We start from the raw sequence: 24,665 nt of genomic DNA, 5'->3' as shown, positions 1-24,665 counted from the left end.
ATCTTCGGCCACCGGAAACCAATGCCCACCCACTCCGATCTGGTCCGATCACGCTGACCGACACAGATGACAACGTCGCGATGCGGCCACATTAGTCTTCGCTCTCTCGTGGACACATCAAGTGGGATGATGCGGCTTCGTGCGTTCCTTCCTCGGTGCTCTGCTCCAAAAGATCGGAGCACCGATATAATCCCCAAAACCTTGTCGGCAAGATCGTGGACAGAGAGACCAAAAGGGGAGAAGGGCGAGACGGACGGAGAGGGAGATGTGGCCGTTCAGCCGGAAGGGGGCGTCGGGGTTCTCCTGGTCATCCACCGCGGAGGAGGTCACCGAAGGATTAGATGGGAGCGGCCTCACCGCCGTCGTCACAGGTCCGCCAGATCTCCCTTTCTTTTTTTGTTGATTCGGAAGTTGTTTAGCTTCGCTACTCTCTCGAGACCTCTCTCTCTCTCTCTCTCTCTCTCTCTCTCTCTCTCTCTCTCGCTCTCTCTTGATGCGGCGTTTGTATCAGATTATCTCGTAGGATGAAGTAATTATGGAGTGCCATCGTAGAGGAGAAACAATCAAAGCTACGATGACATGGAGAATCGTTAGACATACCTCGATGTTTTGGACCTAATGCTCAATTGTTCGGGATGGGTATCATAGGACGAGGAAAGATTGCCTTATATGTCGTAATAGAGTTCGTGGTCTTCAATTAAGCGGCTGTTATTGTTGGGTCTGCTCTCTAATTGAGCTGCAAGATTGATTTGGGGGTGCTGAGAATTTTGATTTTGATATCTGCTATATCCTGTGAACCACGCTGTCATATAGCATACAACAGTTCCTTTTGTGTGATTTAAAATATTTTTGAAGTAGTTCTATAGCTAATTGCGGACCTTTTCCTTGATATATTTAGTTGTACAAGGTAGTGAACTAGTGATCCTTGTGTGATATTTGCTTGAATGCTTATGGTTGCAGGAGCATCGAGTGGAATTGGTGCTGAAACAGCCCGGGTTCTTGCACTTCGAGGTGTTCGCGTAGTTATGGCGGTTAGGAATTTGTCGTCAGGTGTCACAGTAAAGGACTCGATTTTAAAGGAAATTCCGGCTGCCGAGGTTGATGTCATGGAGTTGGATCTTACTTCGATGGCATCAGTGAGAAAGTTTGCCTCTGAATTCAATTCCTTAAATCTTCCTCTGAACATCCTTATGTAAGAGACCCAACTACGAGTTATTTTTTTTGCTTGAGATACACAAAATTCTGTTTGCAACATCTACTAAACTCTTTCGCTTGTTTGTCTTCGTGTTTTTTATTGTCATCGGAAGCAACAATGCAGGGGTAATGGCAACTCCATTCTCACTCTCTCAAGATGGTATTGAGCTGCAATTTGCAACTAACCATGTTGGTATGAGCTCCGATGCCTTGGCCATTCTGAGATTTTTGTATGCACTAGCAGAAGCATTTAAATTTTTTTTTATGACAACTAAATATATGGGAATCTTCTATTCTCTTCCAAAAAAAAAAAATATTCAGCATTTTATATTTCTTTTTTTGAAAAGGAAGCACTGTAGGTGACTAACGATTAGGAAAGACTTATGCAAAGATTTGAAGAGATGAGGATGTTTAGATGTATGCACGAATGCATGCTGTTAATATGGAATATAGACATGGAAGAATCATCTAACATGGTTTTGTCATGCCCATGGAAGAATCAGGAATATATTGACAACGTAGTCTGGGAAATTTTGGGTTAATATAACCAGGATGGTCACAGAAGACCGTAGATTATTTTATCGGAGTTAATAAGAACTGATTTGATGGCTCATTGAATAATTCAGTTGGGAGCAGCAAATTTTTACTGTTGCTGCTTGTATGGAACATTGAACCTTCTTCTACATTTTAATTTTGGACATTTTCAACCTTTTATGTTTTACACATTAATTATGTTCTCCAATTTGGTGTTTAATGGCCAAAGTTATGTCTGAAGTTCAGTCTAATGTTTTGCAGGCCATTTTCTTCTGACTTACCTTCTATTGGACAATATGAAGAATGCATCCCGTACATCCAGAATAGAAGGCAGGATTGTTAATGTTTCATCAGAGGGGCATAGATTTGCATACAGTGAAGGAATTCGTTTTGATAAAATAAATGATAAGTCAGGGTACGATGGAATTGTGTGTTCCTGAATATATTAACTTGAGATTTCCTGTGATTAGTCGGCCAAAATTTTCTGATCTTTTGTATGCTGTACTATTATTTTCTTTTTGGTCTAAATTCAGGTTATATTAGACAAGATGAAACAGGAAGAAGTTCTTTATTGGTTTATAATTTTTTCCTTGCAGATACAACAGCATTGGTGCCTATGGGCAGTCAAAGCTTGCGAATATATTGCATGCTAATGAACTTGCAAAATGCTTCAAGGTTCATTCTGCTAGAGACTGCAACTATTATTATAACACAATTTTCATTTTTCACAATCTAGTGTGAATATCTCAGTTATTTCTTGGAACATATCCTTCATCAGTTGTAAAGCTTGATTTACTGCGTTTATATGACAGATGTCCTCAAATAGGCATTACAATTTTCTAATTGTTAAGAACCTTATGCATCAATTGGTTCTTTAGCTCGGCACTCAACTGTTACCATGTCAGGGAACAAGCTATTGGGTGCTATTTGGCTCCGTTTGTCACTCATGAAGGTTCCTAGGTGCTAACCAATTTTCAATTCTGATAAGTTGCTCAAAATTTGAAAATAAAAATTTTGAAGACAATAGTCGTTGTTACATATTACATTGATATGGACATAGATGGTCTTAAAATTATGTTGACTGTCATTATGTAATAGTTATTTCTGTGTTGTCATTTAAAAAAAAGTTGCACAATAACTATATCACAAAAAAATAGCTTAAGTAACTAGAAGAGGAAGGACTGTGATGTTGAGATCCTGGTCCCAATATACCATGGTCTAAAGATAAATGGAGGTATACATTCCTTAAGATTCCATAATCTGTAAAGACAATAGGATCCTTGTTTTCTGCATAATGAAAACCATAAATAATGAAAAGAAGCATCTCAATTTACACTTGATAATGTAAATATAAATGCTGAGACTGAAGTAAGCTTATCAGGAGTATAAATTTCACAGATTCTTAGCTTAATGGAAATTTATAGCCATCAATAGTGGGCCAAAAGTGAACTGAATTTTGCTTGTGGTCGTGTAATACTTGTTAACTGACAACAAGCTTTTTGGAGTTTTTCCTTGTATCATGCTATTATTCCTATTGATTTTGATATGCATATATGAGGAACATTATCAGCTGGCTTCTTTATTTGTCTCAACAGGAAGAGAAGGTGGAGATAATTGCCAATTCTCTTCATCCTGGATCGATTATCACAAATCTTCTTCGTTACCACAGTTTCATAGATGGTAAACAAATAGAGCTCCATGTGTTTTTCTTGCAATATTTGATTTATTGGACATGAGAATGCTTGTACTTGATTCATGGTTCTGGACATGAGTATTTAATAACGTGTGGCAAAGCAGGTTACGAAACTGTTTTTCAGTTTGTTGTATCATATAGATGAATAGAAAGCTATTTTGTTGATATACAAGACAGCCTCAAGTGAGAAACGACATTAATCTCATCTTGTGACCAATCATGGACATTCAACTTTTCTGATAAGACTTCTGGCCTTAGAGGATATATTTATCATGTATATTGATTATTTTAATTCACAATGATGAAAATCTTGCATAGTAGGTTCGTCACCATTCCAATGTTGATCTTTATTGTTTTGTCAATAATTGTATTATGGGATGATTTATGCATCAGTAGTTACCAAATGAAGACTAAGTTGATTTGTGTAACGCCTGGTTGAGCGTACTTGATTGAACTGATGGTCACAGGCAAATTTCTGACATTACTCATGCTTTAATCTAGTTCACAATCCAAAACCAAATATGTGCATTTAAGTTCATCTAAGAAGTTTTCAGTTTTAAAATGTAAGCTTGAGTCCTTGATGTTTCATCTAACACAGTGCATCTTCTTTTGATCTAATGCAGTCATTGCTCGTACGCTCGGGAAGCTAGTGTTGAAAAATGTGCAGCAGGTATTTTTTATGTTTGTGTTGTTTATATTTTTAGTGAGTCGAGTCCTTACAAACAATAAACAATAGCTATCTAGCATCTGAGTCATCTTCACACATTAATGCATGTTTGACATATTTAAACTAAACCAAAAGATAGCATTCTTCTTGTCAATTATTAAGCAAGTAGGACCTGGCGGACTGGTGGTGAAGGTGATCCTATGTTGATACCATATTTATGGACCATACCATGTCTTTTGGTGCCGACGTATCAAGTAATCTATTAACAATTTTTGATTGATATGGGCATACAATACCATACTGACTGGTACACACAAACCTTGTGGGTACCAATGCTGGTATCAAAATTTTGGTTCTGCCACTTTGACTATGTAGGCAGATCACCAGATTATGGAATTACTAGATCAACATCTATTTTTGTAGATATAAGTCAATAAAATCACCTCGCACTCGCCTGGCATAATATTAAACCATGACTTGAGTTTATTATGCTATTTTATAGAATTTATTTAACATGAAGCTTGAGGTTTCATGTTATCGGTGCATAAAATGTGATTATCAATTAGAATTTGATTTTCTAGATTATTTATTACCTGCTTTGACTAATCAAGGAGCTTAATATGCATCCATTTCTTACCTTGAACACAGTCGAATTGAAAAATGAAAAACTCAAATGACTACTATAGTTATTTAGTTATCTAAGTTTTTAGCTTTTTATTTTTTTAATCTGATAAGGAATTTTTATAATCATTTTAATCAAGAATACTGTTAAATTTTTGTATCACACACCAATATGCATGTATTGCTCATCAAGTATTGTCATAGTTTACAATGTCATTTTACTTGAAATCTATGTACATCATGAGTCGCATGTTGTGCATTTCTCTTTGCAAGTGTTTTCTATAACATCAAACAGTCCAATGGACAAGGATCTTTCTTGACCTTGCAACTGTCTTATTCATATACATTCTCAGTTAGGAATACAGTCCTGTGTTTTCTTTTGTTTAAAAATATAAATTACTAGTAATGCCTACTCTGTTCTATATAAATCCTTGTGTGAGATGAATAATTTTGAAGTACTTTAAGATGATCAAATCCATTCCTGATCACTATCTGGTTCATTCCAAGGACTCGAGTATCATTAGCCAGGTTCCTTACACTCAACAAAGCTGGAAAAGAAATAAAAATATCTAACAAAGGAAAACAAGCACATCCACGGATTTAGTTTTGCAGTTTCATGGATACTCCGTTGTGATATATGAAGTGATCAGTCATCACTATCTCATGTTGTCCATTTGATAGAAAGTGAAGCATAAAAAGATCACTCAGTTGATTTATTAATTTGGATTATATGGTGATTTTTTCAATCAATTTCTTGACAGGGGGCAGCAACCACATGCTACGTAGCGCTGCATCCTCAAGTCAAGGAGGTGAGTGGCAGGTACTTTTGCGACAGCAATTTAGCTGAGCCAAGTTCAAAAGCCAAGGATGTGGACTTGGCGAAGAAACTGTGGGACTTCAGTGTAGATTTAGTTACCTGATATGTTTGAAACCTATGGTTAATAGTACAACAAGTATTGCTTGTCAGAACAAATAAATACTTCCAAGGATGTTATTGTGGTTTGTTCTGGATTTAATTTATCGATAAAGGACGTGATACCATTTGGGTTTATGCAAGTGTTCTTGGAAAAGAATTCGAGTTCAGAATGGTGTGCTTGTGAGATGCAAATAGTACCACATCGGTTATATTAGATGCAGTAAGGGGGCGAGAGGTGTATAAGATAGGGAGCCCCCCGCGTCAGGAAACCATACTTACCTGGACAGGGTCGACGGGCGATCAAGAAGGCTCGTGGCCTAAGCCAGCTGCCTCTATTGCACGTGGGAGGATCGCTGGCTTACCATCTCCCCCAAGTGGGAGAGTGGATGTCATAATTTGTGGTAGAGGGGGATTCGCGTTCGCGCGGCCCCTACCCAAATCTAACAGAAAATTTCTCTCGGAAGAAGAAAGACTTTTTTAACACAAGCAATAATTACTGTACGGTTGTAGTCGATGGACACAAATTGCAAGCATATTAGTAGCCGTCATCCAGGTGACGACTCATTAAAGTAATCAGATGGACTCATCAATGACTAACATAACATTGACGGGCAACTAACTTGGATCAGACTCAATTTTCGTCGGTGTTTAACGTCAGCTTTGAATGCTCGACACATTTAAAGTTCTCATTATCGACAGTTGTTAACTAGAATTGCGGTGGTAGGATATGTTTACACATCAATGCACCTCGATCTTGATCTTTCGAACAAGTTGCAGTACGTTTTTGAACCTAAAAACCCTCATGGATGCGCTCGCTCGCAACGAACGATGTCAGGGACCATCAGGAATGCGTCGTGATCTATATCCTCAATATCATGGACTGCCATTGGATTACCGAACAGTTCTTACCGGAGTTTCGATGCTATCCCTTTCAATCCCCAGGCAGAACAAATTCGTGGGAGACCTCCTGTTTAACTCCTAATCCCACGCTACACTAAATTCGATTCATCAGATGCAGACAGAAGAGAGAAAGAAACTCAGAGAAAAAGAGGCTCCACTAGCGACCTACCTGCATGCCTACCCCATTGACGAGGGTAATAATTACGATAAGACTTGCGTGACACCCGCTGACGTCTCACTTCCTTGTTAGTCCGACACCGCGTGACTGACACGGGTTGGAACACCAACCGAGGCCTATTAACGACCGCTCAGGTTCGATTCCACACACTTCGCCGATAGCAATGTCAAACGTCATCAGAAGGTACGATCTTACCCCCTGCGGGCAGGCACATCAGGTAACACCGAACTCCCCTATAAATACCCTTGCATTCTTAACGAAAAAGAGAGGAGACAGAACAAACAACCCCACCACGATTATTTATTGACTTGATCGTCGGGGGGGTCGGGTCGAGTTCTCCCGTCCCAACCTGTGTGCAGGGACGAAGGCGAGGCGTTTATCTCCGGGCGCGTTGGCCAGGAACCTCCTCCCGAAGGAATCGGCGACCCGTCATCCGGACCCGAACCAAGCCGTGTCGGCCCCGAGGTCACGGCTAAAAAGTTGTTTACACTAACATAATGGCGCTAGAAGGAGGGTCGATGTCGAGGGATCGCCAAGCCGACTTAGCCGAAGCTGCAGTCGAGGGGGCGCATCCGGTCGGGGTTCCAGGGGAACATCCCCCGCAGATAGGTCTCCGTAGCGAATACCCCGCTGCAACTTCAGAGCGCTATTGGCGAATCTTCAACGACCAGGGCTTGCTACCGCCCGACGCCCCCTCCACTGAACCACCGCTCGTCTCGTCCGAAGCCTTTCTCGACCTCACCCATCAGGTCCAAGTTCTAACCGGTATGATACAGTCCATTATTCCACTCGTCTCAGGAATGCTGCATCCCCCGTCCACCGAACCAGTGCGACAGCAGGAGCCGCCTGCTCAGGCTCAAGCGTAGCCCCTGGAGCTTCCCACTTCGCCTCGGGTCCCATCGTCCCCGCTCACTGATCGAGTCACGATGGACCGGAGGGGCCACACCCAACCCGAGGCCTTTCCTTCGGCCTCGACGGACTCCCTGCGAGCCCAGTTGCTCCTCGTCAGTCAACGGCTTGACGAGGTACAGAAAGAGGTCCGCAGGTCGAGAGGAGAGCTCGGGGAGGACATACATCATGGATCCCCATTTGTCCCCGAAATACGGGATCAGACGGTCCCACAGAATTTTCGTCTCCCCTCTCTCGACACGTATGACGGCTCCACCGACCCAGCGGACCACATAGCCGCTTTCCGCACCCAAATGACACTGTATGGAACTTCTGACGCTCTGATGTGCAAGGCGTTCCCCACAACACTAAGGGGACCAGCCCGCACGTGCTACGGCGGCCTGAGAACCGGGACCATCGCCGCATTCGACCAGCTCGCTAGAGATTTTGAGCTCCACTTCCTAGCCAGCGCGCGACCAAAACCATCCATTGCCTTGCTTCTCGGACTACACCAGAGGGAGGACGAGTCCCTCTCCCACTTTGTGAACCGTTTTGCCACGTAGATCCGGGGATTATCCGACGCTCACCCCTCTCTGTTGATGCAGGCGTTCATGACAGGACTACGACATTCCCGATTCTTCTGGTCCCTCGTTGAGAGACCCCCCTCCGCGGTACCGGAGATGCTTCAGCGGGCAAACCAGTTCATCGCGGTTGAGGCTTGGATGGCCGGAAAGCAGGAAAAGCACACGAGGGTTAGATCGGAGCTGGTTCGCGGGCAACAGCCTGCCGCGACTAGGTGCAGGCTAGACCAATCCGACCTACCCACTCCGAGGCCTCCTTTGCCCCCCCTAGGCACATCTCGAACGGAGATATTTCTCCAGATAAAAGAGAGAGGGTTACTCAGGGCTCCCGTTCCGATGAAAAACCCGTGAGAGCTCGCCGACCAGTCCAAGCATTGCAGCTTTCACAGGCAAAATGGGCATGACACCGAAGACTGCCGCGAACTGAAGTGACAGATCGAGGAGCTCGTCCGCGCGGGCCACCTCAGTCAGTACATCCGACGTAACGGGGAGTCCTCGCCTCTCCCGGAGGGCCCCGTGGAGCGCCACATCGATGTCATCTCCAGAGGACCGGCGGCTGGGGGAACCAGTATATCGGGGAGAAAGGCATATGCCCGTTCCGCCAGGATCGACGCTCCCCAACGTGGTCCCGACCCCAAGGTCGCATTCCCTCCCGAGGACGTCAAGCCACCGTAGCACGACGATGCGCTTGTGATAATAGCTCGAATCGCTAACGCCCAGGTGCGGAGAATCATGATCGACACCGGAAGCTCGGCCGACGTGCTCTATCTGGACGCCTTCCAGAAGTTGGGGTTAACAAAAGAATCCCTAAAGCCTATCTGCTCGGCGCTCACGGGGTTCACCGGCGACTCCATCTCGCCATTGGGGACTGTCACCTTGCCCCTCACCTTGGGAGCGCCGCCCCGAACAAAGACGGTGATGCCCACCTTCTTGGTGGTGGATCTTCCTGCTGCCTACAACGCCATCCTCGGCCGCCCCACCCTCAACAAAATCAGAGTTGTAGTCTCCACCTATCATCAAACGGTGAAGTTTCCTACCCCCGCCGGGATAGGTGAAGTTTGAGGAAGCCCCCGAGAGTCCAGATGATGCTACCTGACGGCGGTCTCGCTGCACAAAAAGGCGAGGACCGACCAGCCTCTTGAAGACCCGAGAGAAGAGAAGCGGCCGACGCCACACCCGGAGCCGATGGCGCCCACTTGCGACGTGCCATTGATGGAGGATCGCCCGGATCGGACGGTCCGAGTCGGGTCGGAACTCCCCGGGCAAGAGCAAGAGCAGCTCGTCGGTTTATTACAGGAGAACGCAGATGTCTTCGCCTGGTCGCCATCCGACATGATCGGCGTCGACCTTGAGACCGCCCAGCATCACCTGAATATATCACATGACGCCCGACCAGTAAAACAGAAACCACGATGACAAGCCCCCGATAGGCAGCTCGCCGTCCGTGAAGAGGTGGAGCATCTGTTAGCGACTGGCTTCATCGAGGAAATCAAGTACTCGCGATGACTATCTAATGTAGTGCTGGTGAAAAAATCTAATGGGAACTGGAGGATGTGCGTTGACTATACGAGTCTCAATCGGGCATGCTCGAAAGACTGCTATCCCCTCCCAAGAATCGATCAGCTGGTCGACGCGATAGCCGGGCACGCCCGCTTGTCGTTCATGGACGCCTTCTCCGGATACAACCAGATCAGAATGGCGCCTGAAGACCAAGAACACATGGCTTTCATCACCGACTTGGGGGTGTATTTCTACAAAGTCATGCCCTTTGGGCTCAAGAACGCAAGCGCCACCTACCAGAGGGCCGTGAACAAAATGTTCGCCGCTCAAATCGGGCGGAACATCGAAGTCTATGTCGATGACATGATCGTCAAAAGTCGCATGGTGGCAGACCACCTGACCGACTTGGCTGAAACATTCTCTACACTCCGGAAGTATGGCCTACGGTTAAACCCGACAAAGTGCACCTTCGACGTCGGGTCGGGAAGGTTCCTCGGATTCATCGTGCATGAAAGGGGAATCGACGTGAATCTGAAAAAGGTGCAGGCGGTCATCAATATGCAGGCTCCTCGAACAGTCAAAGACCTGTAGCGACTAAACGGACGGCTTGCTGCCTTATCCCGATTTCTGTCTCGGTCCGGTGATCGTTGCCTCCCCTTCTTCCGGGCGTTAAAAAACCCCAAGGACTTCCAGTGGACGGTGCAGTGTGAAGAGGCTTTTACACAAGTCAAGCGGCACCTGGCCAACCTTCCCCGCCTTGCTTCGGTCGTCTTCGGGGAAAAGCTCAGCGTTTACTTGGCCGCCTCCCAGCATGCGGTCAGCTCCGTCCTAACCAAAGAAGTTTCCGGGGAGCAACTACCGGTCTACTACGCCAGCCACATCCTGAACGGGCCCGAGGAGCGGTATCCGCCGCTCGAAAAGCTCACTTTGGCACTTGTGCTGGCATCCCGGAAATTACGCCCTTACTTCCAGGCTCACACGATTGAGGTAATCACTGACCAGTCGCTCCGGCAGGTTTTGTCTAAGTTTGATGTCGCAGGTCGACTCCTCAAGTGGTCGGTAGAACTCGGAGAGTTCGACATACATTACGTTCCAAGGACTATCATCAAGACCCAGTCCGTAGCCGACTTCATCGCAGAACTGGCCGATGGCGGGAATGGAAGCCCCGAGCAGACGGAGGAGGCGTGGGACTTGCACGTGGACGACTCGGCTACCTCCAGCAGCGCCGGCGCGGGGTTGGTACTCTCAGCTCCCGACGGACGCTCATTCGAACGATCCCTCCACTTCGGGTTCCGGGCCACCAATAATGAAGTCGAATACGAGGCGCTCCTGGCTGGACTTAAGCTGGCCCTTGAAATGCAGGTGGACGTCATTCACATCTTCACTGACTCGCAGCTCGTCGCCGAGCAACTTAGCGGTGGGTACGAAGCCAGAGAACCAACCATGGCAAGGTACCTAGCAGAGGTAAAAATCTTAGCTTCCAACTTCTCCCGCTTCACGTTATCCAAGGTACCGAGGAACCAAAATGAACGAACCGATGAATTGGCAAAGATGGCTTCGAGACTGGACCACGGAAACCGCCCCGCGATCGAAGATCTCCCATCCCGCGCCATCTCAGTTTTGTCTGTAGCTCTGGCCGAAGCGCGCACCACGTGGGTACAGGAGATGCTGCTCTTCAAACGCAACGGGGTCCTTCCCGACGACGAAGCCGCGGCGCGCCGCATTCGCCGAATGCAAGCATGGTATTCCGAGGTGAACGGACGGCTCTACAAACGGTCCTTCTCACAGCCCCTGCTGCGATGCCTCGAGCCTAGCGAAGTGAAGGCAGTCCTCGCCGAGGTCCACGAGGGGATCTGCAGGGAGCATATCGCTGCTCGAACCTTGGCCTACAAAATCCTTCGTCAAGGATACTACTGGCCCACCATGTCTCAAGACGCTAGAAACTACGTGCAGTGGTGCGGGCCCTGCCAGTGGCACGCCCGAACGCCCAGGCAGTCGGCGGTCCCCTTGTCCCCCATCGACTGCGCATGGCCCGTCGCTCAATGGGGATTGGACCTCCTCGGCCCTTTTCCACGGGCCTCGGGGCAACGACGATACATCATCGTGGGCGTGGATTACTTCACCAAATGGACCGAAGCCGAGCCGCTAGCGACAATCACGGAACGACAAGTGGAGAAATTCGTTTGGAAGAACATCATGACTCGATTTGGCTTGCCAGAGGCCATCATCACGGATAATGGACCCTAGTTCACCAGCGCTCGGTTCCAGGAGTTCTGTGCGAACTACGGGATTCAGCTAAGGTTCAGCTCTGCGGCCCATCCCCAGACAAACGGGTTAGCCGAAGTCACTAATCGATCTATTCTAAACGAACTCAAAAGGAGGGTGTCAGCAGCCCAGTCAGCTTGGGTGGACGAGCTCCCCAGTATTCTGTGGTCCTTGCGAACCACTCCCAAGGTCGCGACCGGAGAATCCCCTACAGCCTCTCGTTTGGGACCGAGGCTGTCTTGCCTCCCGAGATGGTTTTCCCCACCCTGAGGACGGCAAGCTATGACGAACGAGTTTCGACCCAGGGACTGCGAGCCGATCTCGATCTGCTCGAGGAGCGGCGCGCTAATGCGCACCTGAAAGATCTCTCCTATAAAAGGGCCGTCGCTAGAATTTATAACCGCAAGGTGCGGCCTCGGCCAATTAAGTTGGATGACTTGGTCTTACACAGGGTCGAGGTTAGCGACCCAACCCGAGCACGTGGGAAGTTAGCTCCCAATTGGGAAGGCCCTTATCGGGTGATCGAAGTCGTTAGGGTCGGAGCGTACCGACTCGCGACAATGCAAGGCCATGCTTTGCCAAGGACTTGGAATTCACAAAACCTCAAAAAGTTTTTTCCGTAATATAATGAGTTCGGACGTAACAAAGCGGAAGTTACGTTAACATAAGTTAGTACAAACACAACGTGTTAGGCAAACCATAAGACAAACAAGCACGATGAGAATAAAAACAGTCATACCATTTTCTTCCATTACATTTCGCACCCAAACAACAAAAAGGAAAAACATGTACAGACGAGCCTACATTATTCCTCTGGAGCGTCGGGGCTGTCGTCAAAAGGGACTTCGTCCGGCATGTCGACGTCCATGTCCTCGGGGAAGGATTCGAAAGGATCCTCCGTGACTTCCAGGTCGGGGTGGCACGCCTTAAAGCGAGCAAGGACAATTCGGTACCCATACTCATACGAAACCCGCCCGGTCCGAACAAGGCCAAGCTGAAAGCCCGAGGATGCTTTATAGTCCTCGATCAATTTCTTGTCCTTTTCCGGCCTTTGGCGAATCTCGATGGATAGGGCCTCGACAGCCCCCCGCGCTTCGGCGCGCGACTCCTCCAACCGACGGATCAGCTCGACTGACTCCCCCCTTGTCGAATGAGCCTCGGCCACCGACGCCTTCAGATGCATCTGAAGCTCCTTATTCTTCTCCTCGGATGCCCTGAGCTCGGACCGGAGGCGCGTCGCCTCTACGTCCAAATCCGAGGCGCATTGCTCGGCCGCCGCGACCACCTCAGGAGCCGCCCCGGCTCGGACCTCCTCCACCTGCTTCCGGAGGTCGGCATTGCGGTCGCTCAGGAGGTCGATGATTCGCCCCGCGTCGCGAACGCGGTCCATCAGCGCCGCGGCATAGTGGGTGCCCTGCAGACAAACGGGTCAGAACAAGAGCTACCCAGACACACGTAACCGAACCAGCGGAACGACACTCACCCATAGCAGCGACTTAGCCGACCTAACAAGAAGAACCTCCGAGGGCAGAGTGTACAGATCTCAAGCTATGTCGGGATGGACCCCTTCGCAGATAAACCCGACCGCGGAATCCCTGTCGGCCCACACCCGGTTGCCCCGGGAAAGGCCTTCCCAATGGGCTGTCAGCGGGTCGGAGGGCTCGCTCGGAGAAAGATCGCCCATCGCACGCGCCTGGTAGGGCTCGTCCTCCCCCCGGGCTTGGAGGCGGCAAAGCTCGTGGACAGAGGGCTCTCGAGGGGCTTTCCCCGCCACATCCCTACTCGTGTCGGCTTCGCCCTGCCCGAGGCTTTTCCCGGCCCGTCCGGTCGGTACAACCACAGCCCCCGCCGGCTGGGCCGATGACCCCCCAGAGGTTTTTGCCGAGGTCTTCGCTTTCTTCCGAGGGCGACCAACCTCAACGTCCACTGGGGCCTCCCTCGAGCCAGCCCTCGCCTCGGCCGGCAGACACGTGGACAGGGCCGTCGAGGTCTTGCCCCCACGAAGGTCTCGGAGAAGCACCATCTCTGCACGAAAACACCAACATTGGTCAGCTGGCAAATTGATCCCTAAAGTAAACCCTAAAGCTACCCCTCAGGGCATACCTCGAGGCATCGGGCTAAGACCCGCCTCGGCCAACCATTGCTTGGACATATTCCGGATGGCTCTTGAGGTTGGGAGGATTTCTTTAAGCCTCCGGAGCTCTCAGTACTCCCCATCATCCAGACCCAGGGCGGTGTTGTCTATCACGCGCGCCGCCCACCGAAGCCCGAACCCCCAGTCCTCCGAGCGGTTGACGAAAAAGAAACGCCCCTTCCATCCCTTATTACTGGAAGGAGCCCCGCTCACTCGGAAGCCCACCCGGCGGACAGATAGTAGCCCCCGACCCTTTGGAAAGCCATAAACAAGAAAGGAAGAGGGATCGGGTCGGGGTGATGTCGGCATAGTAACACTCCCCCAGGAACGCCACCAGATAGCGCCAAGAGTTCGGCGCCATCTGAGACGGGGAGATACACCACCATGAGATACATGAATTTATGATGGGGTGCAAGGGGAGACGTAACCCGGCCTCAAAAGCATCAAGGGTAAGGGCGAAGCCCTTAGGAATCGGATCGTACGCCCGTTGGCCGGGCTCCGGGGCATGGAGGGCGAACTCCTCCGGGATGCCATAGAGGTCCCGGAGACGACTGAGCGACAACTCGCTCACGGTGGAGTCGAGGTCGTGTGGCAACATCAGGGCCTCAAGGGCCCGGGTCGCTTTCTCGTCAGAAGACGAGTTGGGGCTCGACACAACCGTCGTTCGCTCATCTTTAGCCAAGGAAGAGGGTGAAGAGGTAGGGGAAGAAGACACCATCCTTACCGACCTTTGGGAAACGAAGAAGAGCGATCGGCGCAAACGAAAACGGTGGAGTACGGAACGGCAGAATAGAGACAAGTGAGGAGACATTCGAGGGGCTAGCCGCGCACTATTTATAGACAAAATCCCGCCAAGAACAGCGACCCTTTCTCTTCTCAGGCACGTCGCATCGGGATGACACAAACGTCATTCCGTCATAAATACAACTTGACAGAGTGACCGACAGGCGTGTTACACGTGGCACCAGCGAGCTTGAGTCGTCGGTCTCCTCGAAAACTGGCGATTCACAAAAAGGTTCGACCCCTGGACTTCCGAACAGACCGAAGGGCACTCGGCCACCAACACCTCCCACAACACAGCGTAACAACTCCAATCGAAGTAGCTCCTCGGTAGCAGCCGCCTATGTCATGCTCTTCGGCCTCGCGACGTCCGAAACCACTCCTACGCAGCCTGTTTGCCCGAGTTCAGCTCCTCGGCAGCAGCCGCCTGCGTCGTGCTCTTCGGCCTCATGACGCCCGAAACCATGCCTGCGCGGCCTGTTCGCCCAAGTCCAGCTCCTCGGCAGCAGCCGCCTGTGTCGTGCTCTTCGGCCTCACGACGTCCGAAACCACGCCTGCGCGGCTTGTTCGCTCAAGTCCAGCTCCTCGGCAGCGGCCACCCGCGTCGTGCTCTTCGGCCTTGCGACGTCCGAAACCACGCCCGTGCGGCCTGTTCGCCCGAGTTTAGCTCCTCGGCAGCGGCCACCTGCGTCGTGATCTTCGGCCTCATGACATCCGAAACTGCGCCCACACAACCTACTAGCTCGAGGGAGCTACCGCCCCAACGGCCGAGCCCAATCCGACCTGTGAGTCGCTCTTCGAGGTTCCTCGGCCATTCACTACCCAGCGCCGTGACGGCTCACCCGACCTTCCTCGATCGCCAAGCACTACGAGTTTACGCACAGGGCGGCGTACCGGCCTTTGGCCGACGAAGAAAGCTCTTTAAAGCTGAAGCCATGCCTCAGACCCCCCCCATTACGGCAACTAACGCATAGCTTCCTTTGGGGGGGAGAATGATGAGGGTAATAATTACGATAAGACTTGCGTGACACCCGCTGACGTCCCACTCCCCTGTTAGTCCGACACCGCATGACTGACACGGGTCAAAACGCCAACCGAGGCCCATTAACGACCGCTCAGGTTCGATTCCACATGCTACGTCGATAGCAATGTCAGACGTCATCAGAATGTACGATCCTACCCCCTACGGGCAGGCACATCAGGTAACACCGAACTCCCCTATAAATACCCTTGCATTCTTAACGAAAAAGAGAGGAGACAGAACAAACAACCCCACCACGATTATTTACTGACTTGATCGTCGGAGGGGTCGGGTCGAGTTCCCTCGTCCCGATCTGTGTGCAGGGACGAAGGCGAGGCGTTTCTCTCCGGGCGCGTTGGCCAGGAACCTCCTCCCGAAGGAATCGGTGACCCGTCATCCGGACCCGAACCAAGCCACGTCGGCCCCGATGTCACGACTAAAAAGTTGTTTACACTAACCGCCATGATCGTCCCATCGAGCACCGTGAGCCCAGAGTAATCCGAACTCCGAAGCAATGAGTTCCCGGCTTCTGATGCGAGAAGACAGCATCCTGGGACGAGAACGCCAAAGTGACCCGTGACTGACTGCGCGGCTACCCGGTACTGTCAATTCCATCTCCCTTTGGTTTCAGATCACCGATGGTTAAATAGCGCACCGTTATACGAATATATTACATACTCCGTTGTCGGTACGAAGCTCTTAGTCTGAGTCACGGTTTCTTTCCTCCTCCTTCCTTCCTTCCTTCCTTTGTGCCAGCCAAATAATAGATCGAGGAGTCGGACAAATCTTCACCTTCCTCTCTCTTCTACTTGTCTCCTTTAGATGATTTGAGGGCGTTGGACTTCCATCGTCCCCAAAGCCCACGCAACGATGACCGCATCACCATCGGTTTTTCTTCTTTTAGTATCCATCGTTGGTTTCATACCATTCACCGTCAGATCGACGCCATCTGGACTCCGATGCTTTCTTCTGGCGCCCTCTTCCTGGGGTAATCTCGTGAGTTCGTTGTCGAATACCAGAGACGGAGGGATCCTATTAAAGGGAGACGAAACCTAGAAGTCCATGTGGCTTCCCGCCGCGTCCTCATCCAAATCGGTGACGTGACATCCAAGGCACCACTCGCACCGACTTTTTCATGGTGAGACGCCCACCCTCCGTTGACTGTACCAAGTACCCGACACGTGAAGGAATGATGTGCGAATTGTAAGGTCATCGAAACCAATAAGGTGAACAAATATCCAGTTGGGAGTCACCTCTTTTTCTTTCAACTAAGCTTACGTTTCGTGGCAAATGATCTCATTCCCTTTCTCTTAGGATCCGCTACAACAGTCTTAATTTATTGTTTGTCCTTAATAAAGCTACAAAGATGATGATAATAGTATCATTGTTAAATAATTATTAATAGGGTTTTCTTCGTCATCTTCGTCCTGTTATTCCTCTCTCTCTCTCCCACGCCACCAGAAACCCTCATGGCCCTTATTCAATGATCTTTGTCTAGGGTTCGATCTTGGTAATTTTCTTCCTTTCTCGATTGAGGGGGAGTCGTTTCACAGCTCGTTGGCAATGGCGGAATTGGACTCCAACCTCCTGGAGGAGCTTGTCCGCGGCCACCTCGACGGATGTATGACCGCCGCTGCCCTCGCTTCTTCTTCCTCCTCCTTCTGCGTCGGCGACGACGACCAGCTAGTCCGGCGGCGTCGCCGCTCCGTCCTCGACGGCGACGAGCTCGCCGAGTCCTCCGCGGCGGCGCGCCGGCACTCCCGCATCCTCAGCCGCTGGGCCGCCCGCCAGGCCGAGGAGATGATCACCACCATCGAGCAGCGGAACCGGGAGACCGAGTTGATGGCGCTCGCCGGCCTCCACACCGTCTCCATGCTCGACTCGTCCTTCCTCCGGGAGCCAGGGCGGTCCCCCTCCTCGTCTCCGGTGGAGCGTCCCGCGGCAGCCCGCGCGTCGTCCATCCTCCAGATGTGGCGCGAACTGGAGCACGTTACGGCTTCTGCAAGGGGGCGGAGGGATGCCGCGACGGACTCTGTGGACGGCGATCGGAGCCGCGGCGACGTCCGGCAGCTAGGCGGCAGCTCGGCGGCCGCGAGCGAGAGCGAGTATAACGGTTACGACCGGTGGACTCATGGGGGCATGGATTTATCGCGACGGCCGGGTGAGGAGGAGGACGATCAGAGGTCGAGCAGGGAGCAATCACCTGACCTCGGGGATGGCGAGAGGGAGAGAGTGAGGCAGATCGTTCGTGGATGGATGACAGAGAGCGGGATGTCGGACACCGAATCAAGAATCTCTCCGAGAAACGACACCCAGAGGGCTGAGTGGCTTGGGGAGATTGAAAGGGAGAGGGTGAGGTTGGTGAGGGAGTGGGTGCAGATGGCCAGCCAGCAGCAGAGAGATGCTCGGACTAGCAGGAGAGAGAGCGAGAGGGAGAGGAATCATGATGGATCAGTCACGGATCATGAGGACGGCCAGCCAGAGCATGTCCAAAGAGAGTTGCTGAGGCTGCGAGGGCGGCAGGCCCGACTTGAGCTGATCGTGAGGATGATGGCAGAGAGGCAGAGGGAGCTTCAGAGCTTGTCGGAGCATCATGCAGTTTCCGAATTTGCTCATCGTAGTCGTATTCAAGTAAGCACCCAAAATTGCTGGGTACCAGAGTAGATCTTCTGTAGTTTAACAAATATATCAATCTAAATCAATCTGCCTTTTACTGGAAATTGGAAATATGGTGTTGGGATCCTAGGTTAGACAGTTGTATTTCATGCATTCATTCACTTATCATTTAAACAGCAGAAATTGGCACACATGTTTCATTTTATTTTCTTCCAAAAGAATTTAAGTCCATCTTAGTGTATACTATTAAGAGAAGGATGTGAACTTAATAAATTGACTACAACACCAATTTTTCTTGAAACTGCTCTTTTAGATTAAGTTGAGATGTCGATTGACCTGGTTTAGGTGGACTCCTGTAACAATTTTATGTTATACTTGCGTACTTCAAGTTTGGAGTTTGAAGTACTTAATGGGCTTCAATTCTTTCCCCCTTTTCTTTTTCACTTTTGAGTTGAGTTTATAAATGCCACGGGTTTCACCTGATTCATTTCAACTCTGTTGGTATTTCATCTGAGTTCACTTGCATAATATTAATTAGTCTTAATTCAGTGGATCTAATGAAGGCAAAGTAGGTAATAATAACCAAAATATCTTGCAGTTGCTGTTATGTACTGCCCTCATTTAATGTCCCCAGGTAAAACAAGTTCTATTTCTGATTTATCTTAGTTTTAAATTTTTTTTATGTAGTTTAAAGGCAAGTACAAAATATGCTTGAGATCAATGGTGCAAGAGAAAAATAAGAATAAGAAAGTATTACTGCATTTATATTTGTGAATATTCAAGTTGTGTGTTGTGTAAACATTCAGAGACTCCTTTGTTCCTTGTGTTACTCAAATTCAAGTGATGCACATAAGTCTTGCAGTTGCCTGTATTCCCTGAATGCAGACGGTCTTCTGCAGAGAAACCTTGTTCTAGTTTGGCAAATCTGTCTTCAATTTCCAAGATTTTAATATTTTTCAGTACCGCTTAACAAGAAACATTGAACTTCTATACCATAGAGACTTCAATGAAAGGTATACTAACCAACTTTACGTATATCTCCATCTGGGATTTACTGCAAAGTTAAGACATGTTCCCTACAATGGTAGCATCTTTCTTTATGCATTTTCTGCCCTATAATGGTAACTGAGTTTGTAAACATTATCTGATGAATCACAAGAAATATTATTTTTATGACAATGGTGCAGAAGTCTGATTATTTTTACTTCTTCCAGTCACTACTCAGAGGTAGATTCTTAAGAAATGAAAGGCCAAGTGAGGATGATGAAGAGAGACAGCCTTCAGTAGCAGCAAGAGAAATAGGTCAGCTCAGACAACGTCATCGTGTATCTGGTCTAAGGTATGTGTTCTTCAACCATTTTAATTACAATTATTTTGTTACCATGGTGAATTAAGGTCTCTTTGCTAGTCCAATTGATTTTAGCTTTCTGTAATGATAGCTTAGAATATTACTTAGGAGAGAAAAAGAATAGTAGATATGTTGGTGGCAACATTCTGAAGTAAAAAGGTGGAGTAAGCTAAGCAAGAACATGTAACGATCACCTTATCTAATGCACAGAAGTATGCTATAGGTAGAAGAGTTGTGATTGAAGGTGTGCCTCTTAGTCATTTCTTATTAATAATATGTGGCATATCTAACTTACATGAGAGAAATTATTGGATTGAGTAGTTGACATCAGTGAAAATTCTCTTTAATATTTTATTGTTTGAAATCTCATTTTAATATCTTTTGTCCCTGTGAATGTGGGACCATCATCACAATATGGGGTATGTATCATTTGCACAACAAACATACTTGGAGCAAGGTGTCAGATATTTTGCCTTGCAATATATGAGTGAAGAATACATGTTGGTGTTTGTAAGTACCAAAGTGTGGTTCTTACATGTGCTCAGGTTTTGTTATGTTCAATTGATCTGTGTCATAAACTGGGATGTTCGACTAGCCTCCTGGCAGGTGGAAGTAGGACCATATAGGATTTTCTGCAAATTCTTGGGAAAATATATGAAGGACCAATTAACCTGTAGGGTCTTCAATACTTGCAATTATTAGTTGTAACAGATTTATTAGGTATGATGTAACAATTAACTTCTGCTGGAGTTTATCAAGTGAGTGGGGATTTCCACATCTTGAAACAAAAACTTAATCTTTCCCTTTAAGACTTTGGTTCCAAGAAGGCAGCAATGTTCAGAACTAGATGTCTAATGTGAGTGTGTACAGATAGAGAAAGACTTGTATCAATGATAAATTCTGCATTGGGCTGCCCTTTTGGAAGAAATTTCGGTTTCTATTTTCTCAGTATGATGCATGATGAAGTTAAAGTGTTTGCATTCCTTAGCAAATTTCTTATTGCTCCCAAGCAATTTTGCTTTCCCTAGCTGTTTGTCTACTTAATTTGTATTTGTATATTAATTTCTAATTTTGCTTTAATTTGGTTGTGATTGAATGCAGTAATCTCCAAATCAATTAAGTGGAACATCAATCTTTGGGCACTGGTTTCTGCAGATCTGGAATTTTATAAATCATATTCATCTGGCAAAGAAAACATGACACCATGCATTATTTTCTTATTTGATTGTCATATGTCATTTGAATCCTGTCAAGATCTGGACACATGAACTTTGTATTATTAGAAATGGTCCAGATGTTCTAGTATCCACATTTAAATCAGAAAACAATAATAATTAAAGCTATAAGGTTGCGAATCTAACATGTTCTTATTGCTGATCGCTCAATTATTCATTTTTCAAAGAAGAATTCTTTTATGAATATCATGTTTTGCTTTTGTTATAAAGATCTATTCTGAATTGTGTAAATAGTAAGAGATACAATTTTTTCTATGTAGAGAGGGTTTTCGCTTCAGATTAGAGAACATTGTTCGTGTTCAAGCAAACAGCCATAATGATGCTTTGGCAAGTCAGAACTTTGCTACTGCTAGAACTGATCATTCTCAAGAAGGCACTACCCTGGAGCTACCTAATGATAATCAGCACCAGAACCAATCTAGAACTGAGGACATTAATTCGCATCAACTGATCCAAACACATGCAACAACCGAATTGGAGACTAGCCGTACCGGTAATACTATCAACATGGAGGAATCTGGTACTCAGTTGGCTGGTTTACACGAAGAAGCAGCACAGGAGACGAGAGATTCTGAAGCAAGTACTGAGGTTGGTTTCAGTGAGTGGCATGCAGATGCTGGAGATGAATTTGATGGAAACAGGCAGGAAAATGTAGTCCAAGACTGGTCACATGACACATCAGAGAACAGAGATGAAGAGGACAGCCATCTTCCAGAAGTGCACGAGGAATGGCATGAAGATGAATCTCATGATACTGAAGAGACCTGGCATGATGAACAGTCTGATGATTTAAGAGATCCAAGATCAAGTCCAACTAGAAGAGTTAGTAGATTTATTCCACCTGATGATGAAAATGTGTATAGCATGGAACTCAGGGAACTCCTAAGCAGGTAGTTTTGGTTATCTTAAAGATTTGAGCTTGATTTCATGCTAATTTCAATTTTTTTTCTTATTCGGTTATGATTTGCTGAATCAGTTGTTCTACCTTGCAGGAGAAGTGTTTCTAATCTTCTTCATAGTGGTTTTCGTGAAAGCCTAGACCAATTGATACAGTCCTACATTGAACGGCAAGGCAGAGCTCCTGTTGATTGGGATCTGCAAAGAAGCTTGCCTTCTCCGAATTCACCAGAAGATGAGGACAACCAAGATGATGATCTAAATCAGGAAATTCAGGATGTTGTAGACAGACCTCAAAGTGTGTTTCCACCTCCACCACTGCCGCCCCGACAACCTATATGGCGCACAGGCCTACATCACAACAATTGGTCCAGACAAAACATGCATCGATCGGAAATTGTGCGCTATCTTGCCCGTAACATGTGGATTCATCACCTAAAGCCTGCTATCAATCAAATTCCTTTTATTTTAAAAGATGAATCTCGATGCATAGACTGGTTCAAAACTAACTTAAGAAGTCATTACGCTTTTTACTATGTATAGTTTCCTCGTTCTTAATTTAAGTACAAAATCTCTTGAGATGCTTCCAAGATGTTACCACCATGTAAATTTATTAATTTTATTGCTTAATTACCACATTTCACTCATCTGTGTAGCCACTGAAGTTGGACTGTTTAGCTAAGTAATTTCTAACTGTACCTCATCTGAGAGTAACACATTGACGCATTTTGATCTATATTTTCATGTCTAATATTGTCCTATTTTTACTCATGCTTGTTCTATATATTATGGTATTGTTTCCTACCTGAAGTTGCTTTATTGATGCAGGAGTGGGATGCTATTAGTGATTTAAGGGCTGACATGGCTAGACTACAACAAGGGATGAGCAATATGCAGAGAATGTTGGAGGCTTGCATGGACATGCAACTAGAGTTGCAGCGTTCTGTTAGACAGGAAGTTTCTGCCGCTTTGAATCGTGCTGTTGGAAGACAAGGTCAATGTCACTTCTTCATTGAAATCATCATTTGCATTTCTAATGAAATATCTGTGGTGCTTAAATCCAAATGTCATCTTGTCGATACATCCACCTTCTTAATCAGTTGCATTTTTTCCTTCTAATCAATATCTCTGAATGTCTCACATATGGATTCTAGATTATGTAGCTACTGCACTCAGTATGGATTACATGTCTGCCCGTGGCCACATAGCTAACTGTCGAATCATAGCCACTCCCATTTAGCCGATGATCAAATCACTGCCATTCTCTTCTGCTTCATATAAAAGCATGCTCAATTCTCTCCAACGCTATACCATGACTGTACGACTGGAAATAGCCTAGGTTATCATAATGTGGAAGCATCAAAATGCCCTTGATCAACCGTCTGTCCACTTTGTCATTATGCCCTCTTCAGTACTGGTGTTTTCTGTTATGCTCGTCTTTATATTTTGTCAACTTGAGGCCTTCATCATGGGCAGAATATGTTCTTTTAGACCAAAAAAATTCTTGTAGCATATTTGTAGATTGATTCGTTTTTAGAGTGTCTTTTTTTCCCTTCAGAATATTCAGATTGACTCAGCATATTCTGGCTTGAAATAGAGAACTTTTTGGCACTTTTCTGATATTTTGTTGACTGAAATGAGTCTGTTTTCAGGTGTGTGTGAGGAGTCATCCGATGATGGATCCAAATGGAGTCAAGTTAGGAAGGGCACCTGCTGTATCTGCTGTGATAGTCAGATAGATTCCCTTCTGTACAGGTTCGCTTACATCCTTTGGGTATATGCATCTTGGTTGCAACTTACTGTTAATCCCCCCTCTCCCCCCCCCCCTTCTGCTTCATCAGATGTGGGCACATGTGCACTTGTTGGAAATGTGCTAATGAATTAATCCGAAGTGGTGGCAAGTGTCCGTTGTGTCGTGCGCCCATCGTTGAGGTGGTCCGTGCCTATTCGATACTGTAATGTGAAGGAAACTCATCATGAGAGAAGAAGAATAGGAATATGAGTTGCTGACAGCCGAGTATTGCGAGTGTCGACTGACCGAGGAGTCGAGCAACCTGAAGCTGTACATTATTATTTTTGTGCCTCTGTTGTTCTTGTGGTTTTTGGAGCAGGCAAAATGTTTCAAGTGGAATGGCGAAATGGCACCTTTTGTAATGTTCAATGTTACATTGGTATGATTCTTCGTGTAATCTACATTTAGCAAGCTTTCCATGCAAATGTTCTGCATGGAAAGGTCTGCTTGTGAATAGATGAATAAATGTGGCACGACAAATGGTGATGGTTAAGATGATCAAGCAAATAGTTGACTATATATATATAGGTATAATTTGGGATCAACATCAACTGAAAACCAAACTTTCTTCGAATTGGTAACTTCCAGAAAGTCAACTTCACTTCTCTTTAATTTAAACTAATATAAAAAATAAAGAGAGAGAGAGAGAGAGAGAGAGAGAGAGAGAGAGAAAGAAAGAAAGAAAGAAAGTTGTGGTTGCCTTCTTAGGTTTAAAAGTCTTATTTTAATTGGATTTGATGGTCTTTTTAGGTTTGTAAATAAAGATTATGTCATGTGGACATTTGTGAAGGATATTCGATCTATAATGGATCATTTTGATCTTTTGTTGTGCAATCGTTCAAAGCGTTTGTAAAGTCTGTTTGTAATTTACATTGTATATGAAGTATTTTCTTCGATCTATAATG

The 24,665-nt window shown here is 46.9% G+C and overlaps 3 protein-coding genes and 1 non-coding gene across 5 annotated transcripts; all 4 read left to right on the top strand.

Annotated features, from left to right (window-relative positions):
- The first annotated feature begins 71 nt into the window (after positions 1 to 71).
- LOC135623180 (short-chain dehydrogenase TIC 32, chloroplastic-like) lies at positions 72 to 5,760 on the top strand. The gene is made up of 8 exons (XM_065125818.1): positions 72 to 371; positions 961 to 1,192; positions 1,308 to 1,387; positions 1,990 to 2,143; positions 2,325 to 2,403; positions 3,324 to 3,408; positions 4,045 to 4,091; positions 5,471 to 5,760. Exons 1-8 carry the CDS (start codon positions 266 to 268, stop codon positions 5,627 to 5,629), a joined length of 942 nt encoding a protein of 313 aa, XP_064981890.1. The 5' UTR covers positions 72 to 265; the 3' UTR covers positions 5,630 to 5,760.
- A 136-nt stretch (positions 5,761 to 5,896) lies between these two features.
- LOC135639352 (U1 spliceosomal RNA) lies at positions 5,897 to 6,059 on the top strand. Its single transcript, XR_010496901.1, has one exon. It is a non-coding gene; the product is annotated as a U1 spliceosomal RNA (small nuclear RNA).
- Positions 6,060 to 9,834: 3,775 nt separating this feature from the next.
- LOC103992979 (uncharacterized) lies at positions 9,835 to 11,919 on the top strand. The gene is made up of 2 exons (XM_065151593.1): positions 9,835 to 10,212; positions 10,264 to 11,919. The coding sequence occupies exons 1-2, from the start codon at positions 9,835 to 9,837 to the stop codon at positions 11,917 to 11,919; spliced, it is 2,034 nt and encodes a 677-aa protein (XP_065007665.1).
- A 5,359-nt stretch (positions 11,920 to 17,278) lies between these two features.
- Positions 17,279 to 24,253, top strand: LOC135623148 (uncharacterized). Of its 2 annotated transcripts, XM_065125763.1 has the most exons (7): positions 17,295 to 18,503; positions 19,703 to 19,827; positions 21,332 to 21,961; positions 22,064 to 22,367; positions 22,797 to 22,962; positions 23,621 to 23,723; positions 23,810 to 24,253. In XM_065125763.1, exons 1-7 carry the CDS (start codon positions 17,436 to 17,438, stop codon positions 23,925 to 23,927), a joined length of 2,514 nt encoding a protein of 837 aa, XP_064981835.1. In that variant the 5' UTR covers positions 17,295 to 17,435; the 3' UTR covers positions 23,928 to 24,253. The 2 variants fall into 2 exon arrangements, with proteins under 2 accessions (XP_064981827.1, XP_064981835.1); XM_065125755.1 differs by lacking the exons at positions 23,621 to 23,723; positions 23,810 to 24,253 and having other exon boundaries at positions 17,279 to 18,503; positions 22,064 to 22,390; positions 22,797 to 22,956.
- The last annotated feature ends 412 nt before the right edge of the window (positions 24,254 to 24,665 follow it).

This window comes from Musa acuminata, chromosome BXJ1-3, assembly GCF_036884655.1.
Source record: "Musa acuminata AAA Group cultivar baxijiao chromosome BXJ1-3, Cavendish_Baxijiao_AAA, whole genome shotgun sequence".
Lineage (NCBI taxonomy): Eukaryota > Viridiplantae > Streptophyta > Magnoliopsida > Zingiberales > Musaceae > Musa > Musa acuminata.
The sequence above is the reverse complement of the archived record's forward strand: the minus strand, read 5'-3'. Positions and strand labels throughout refer to the sequence as shown.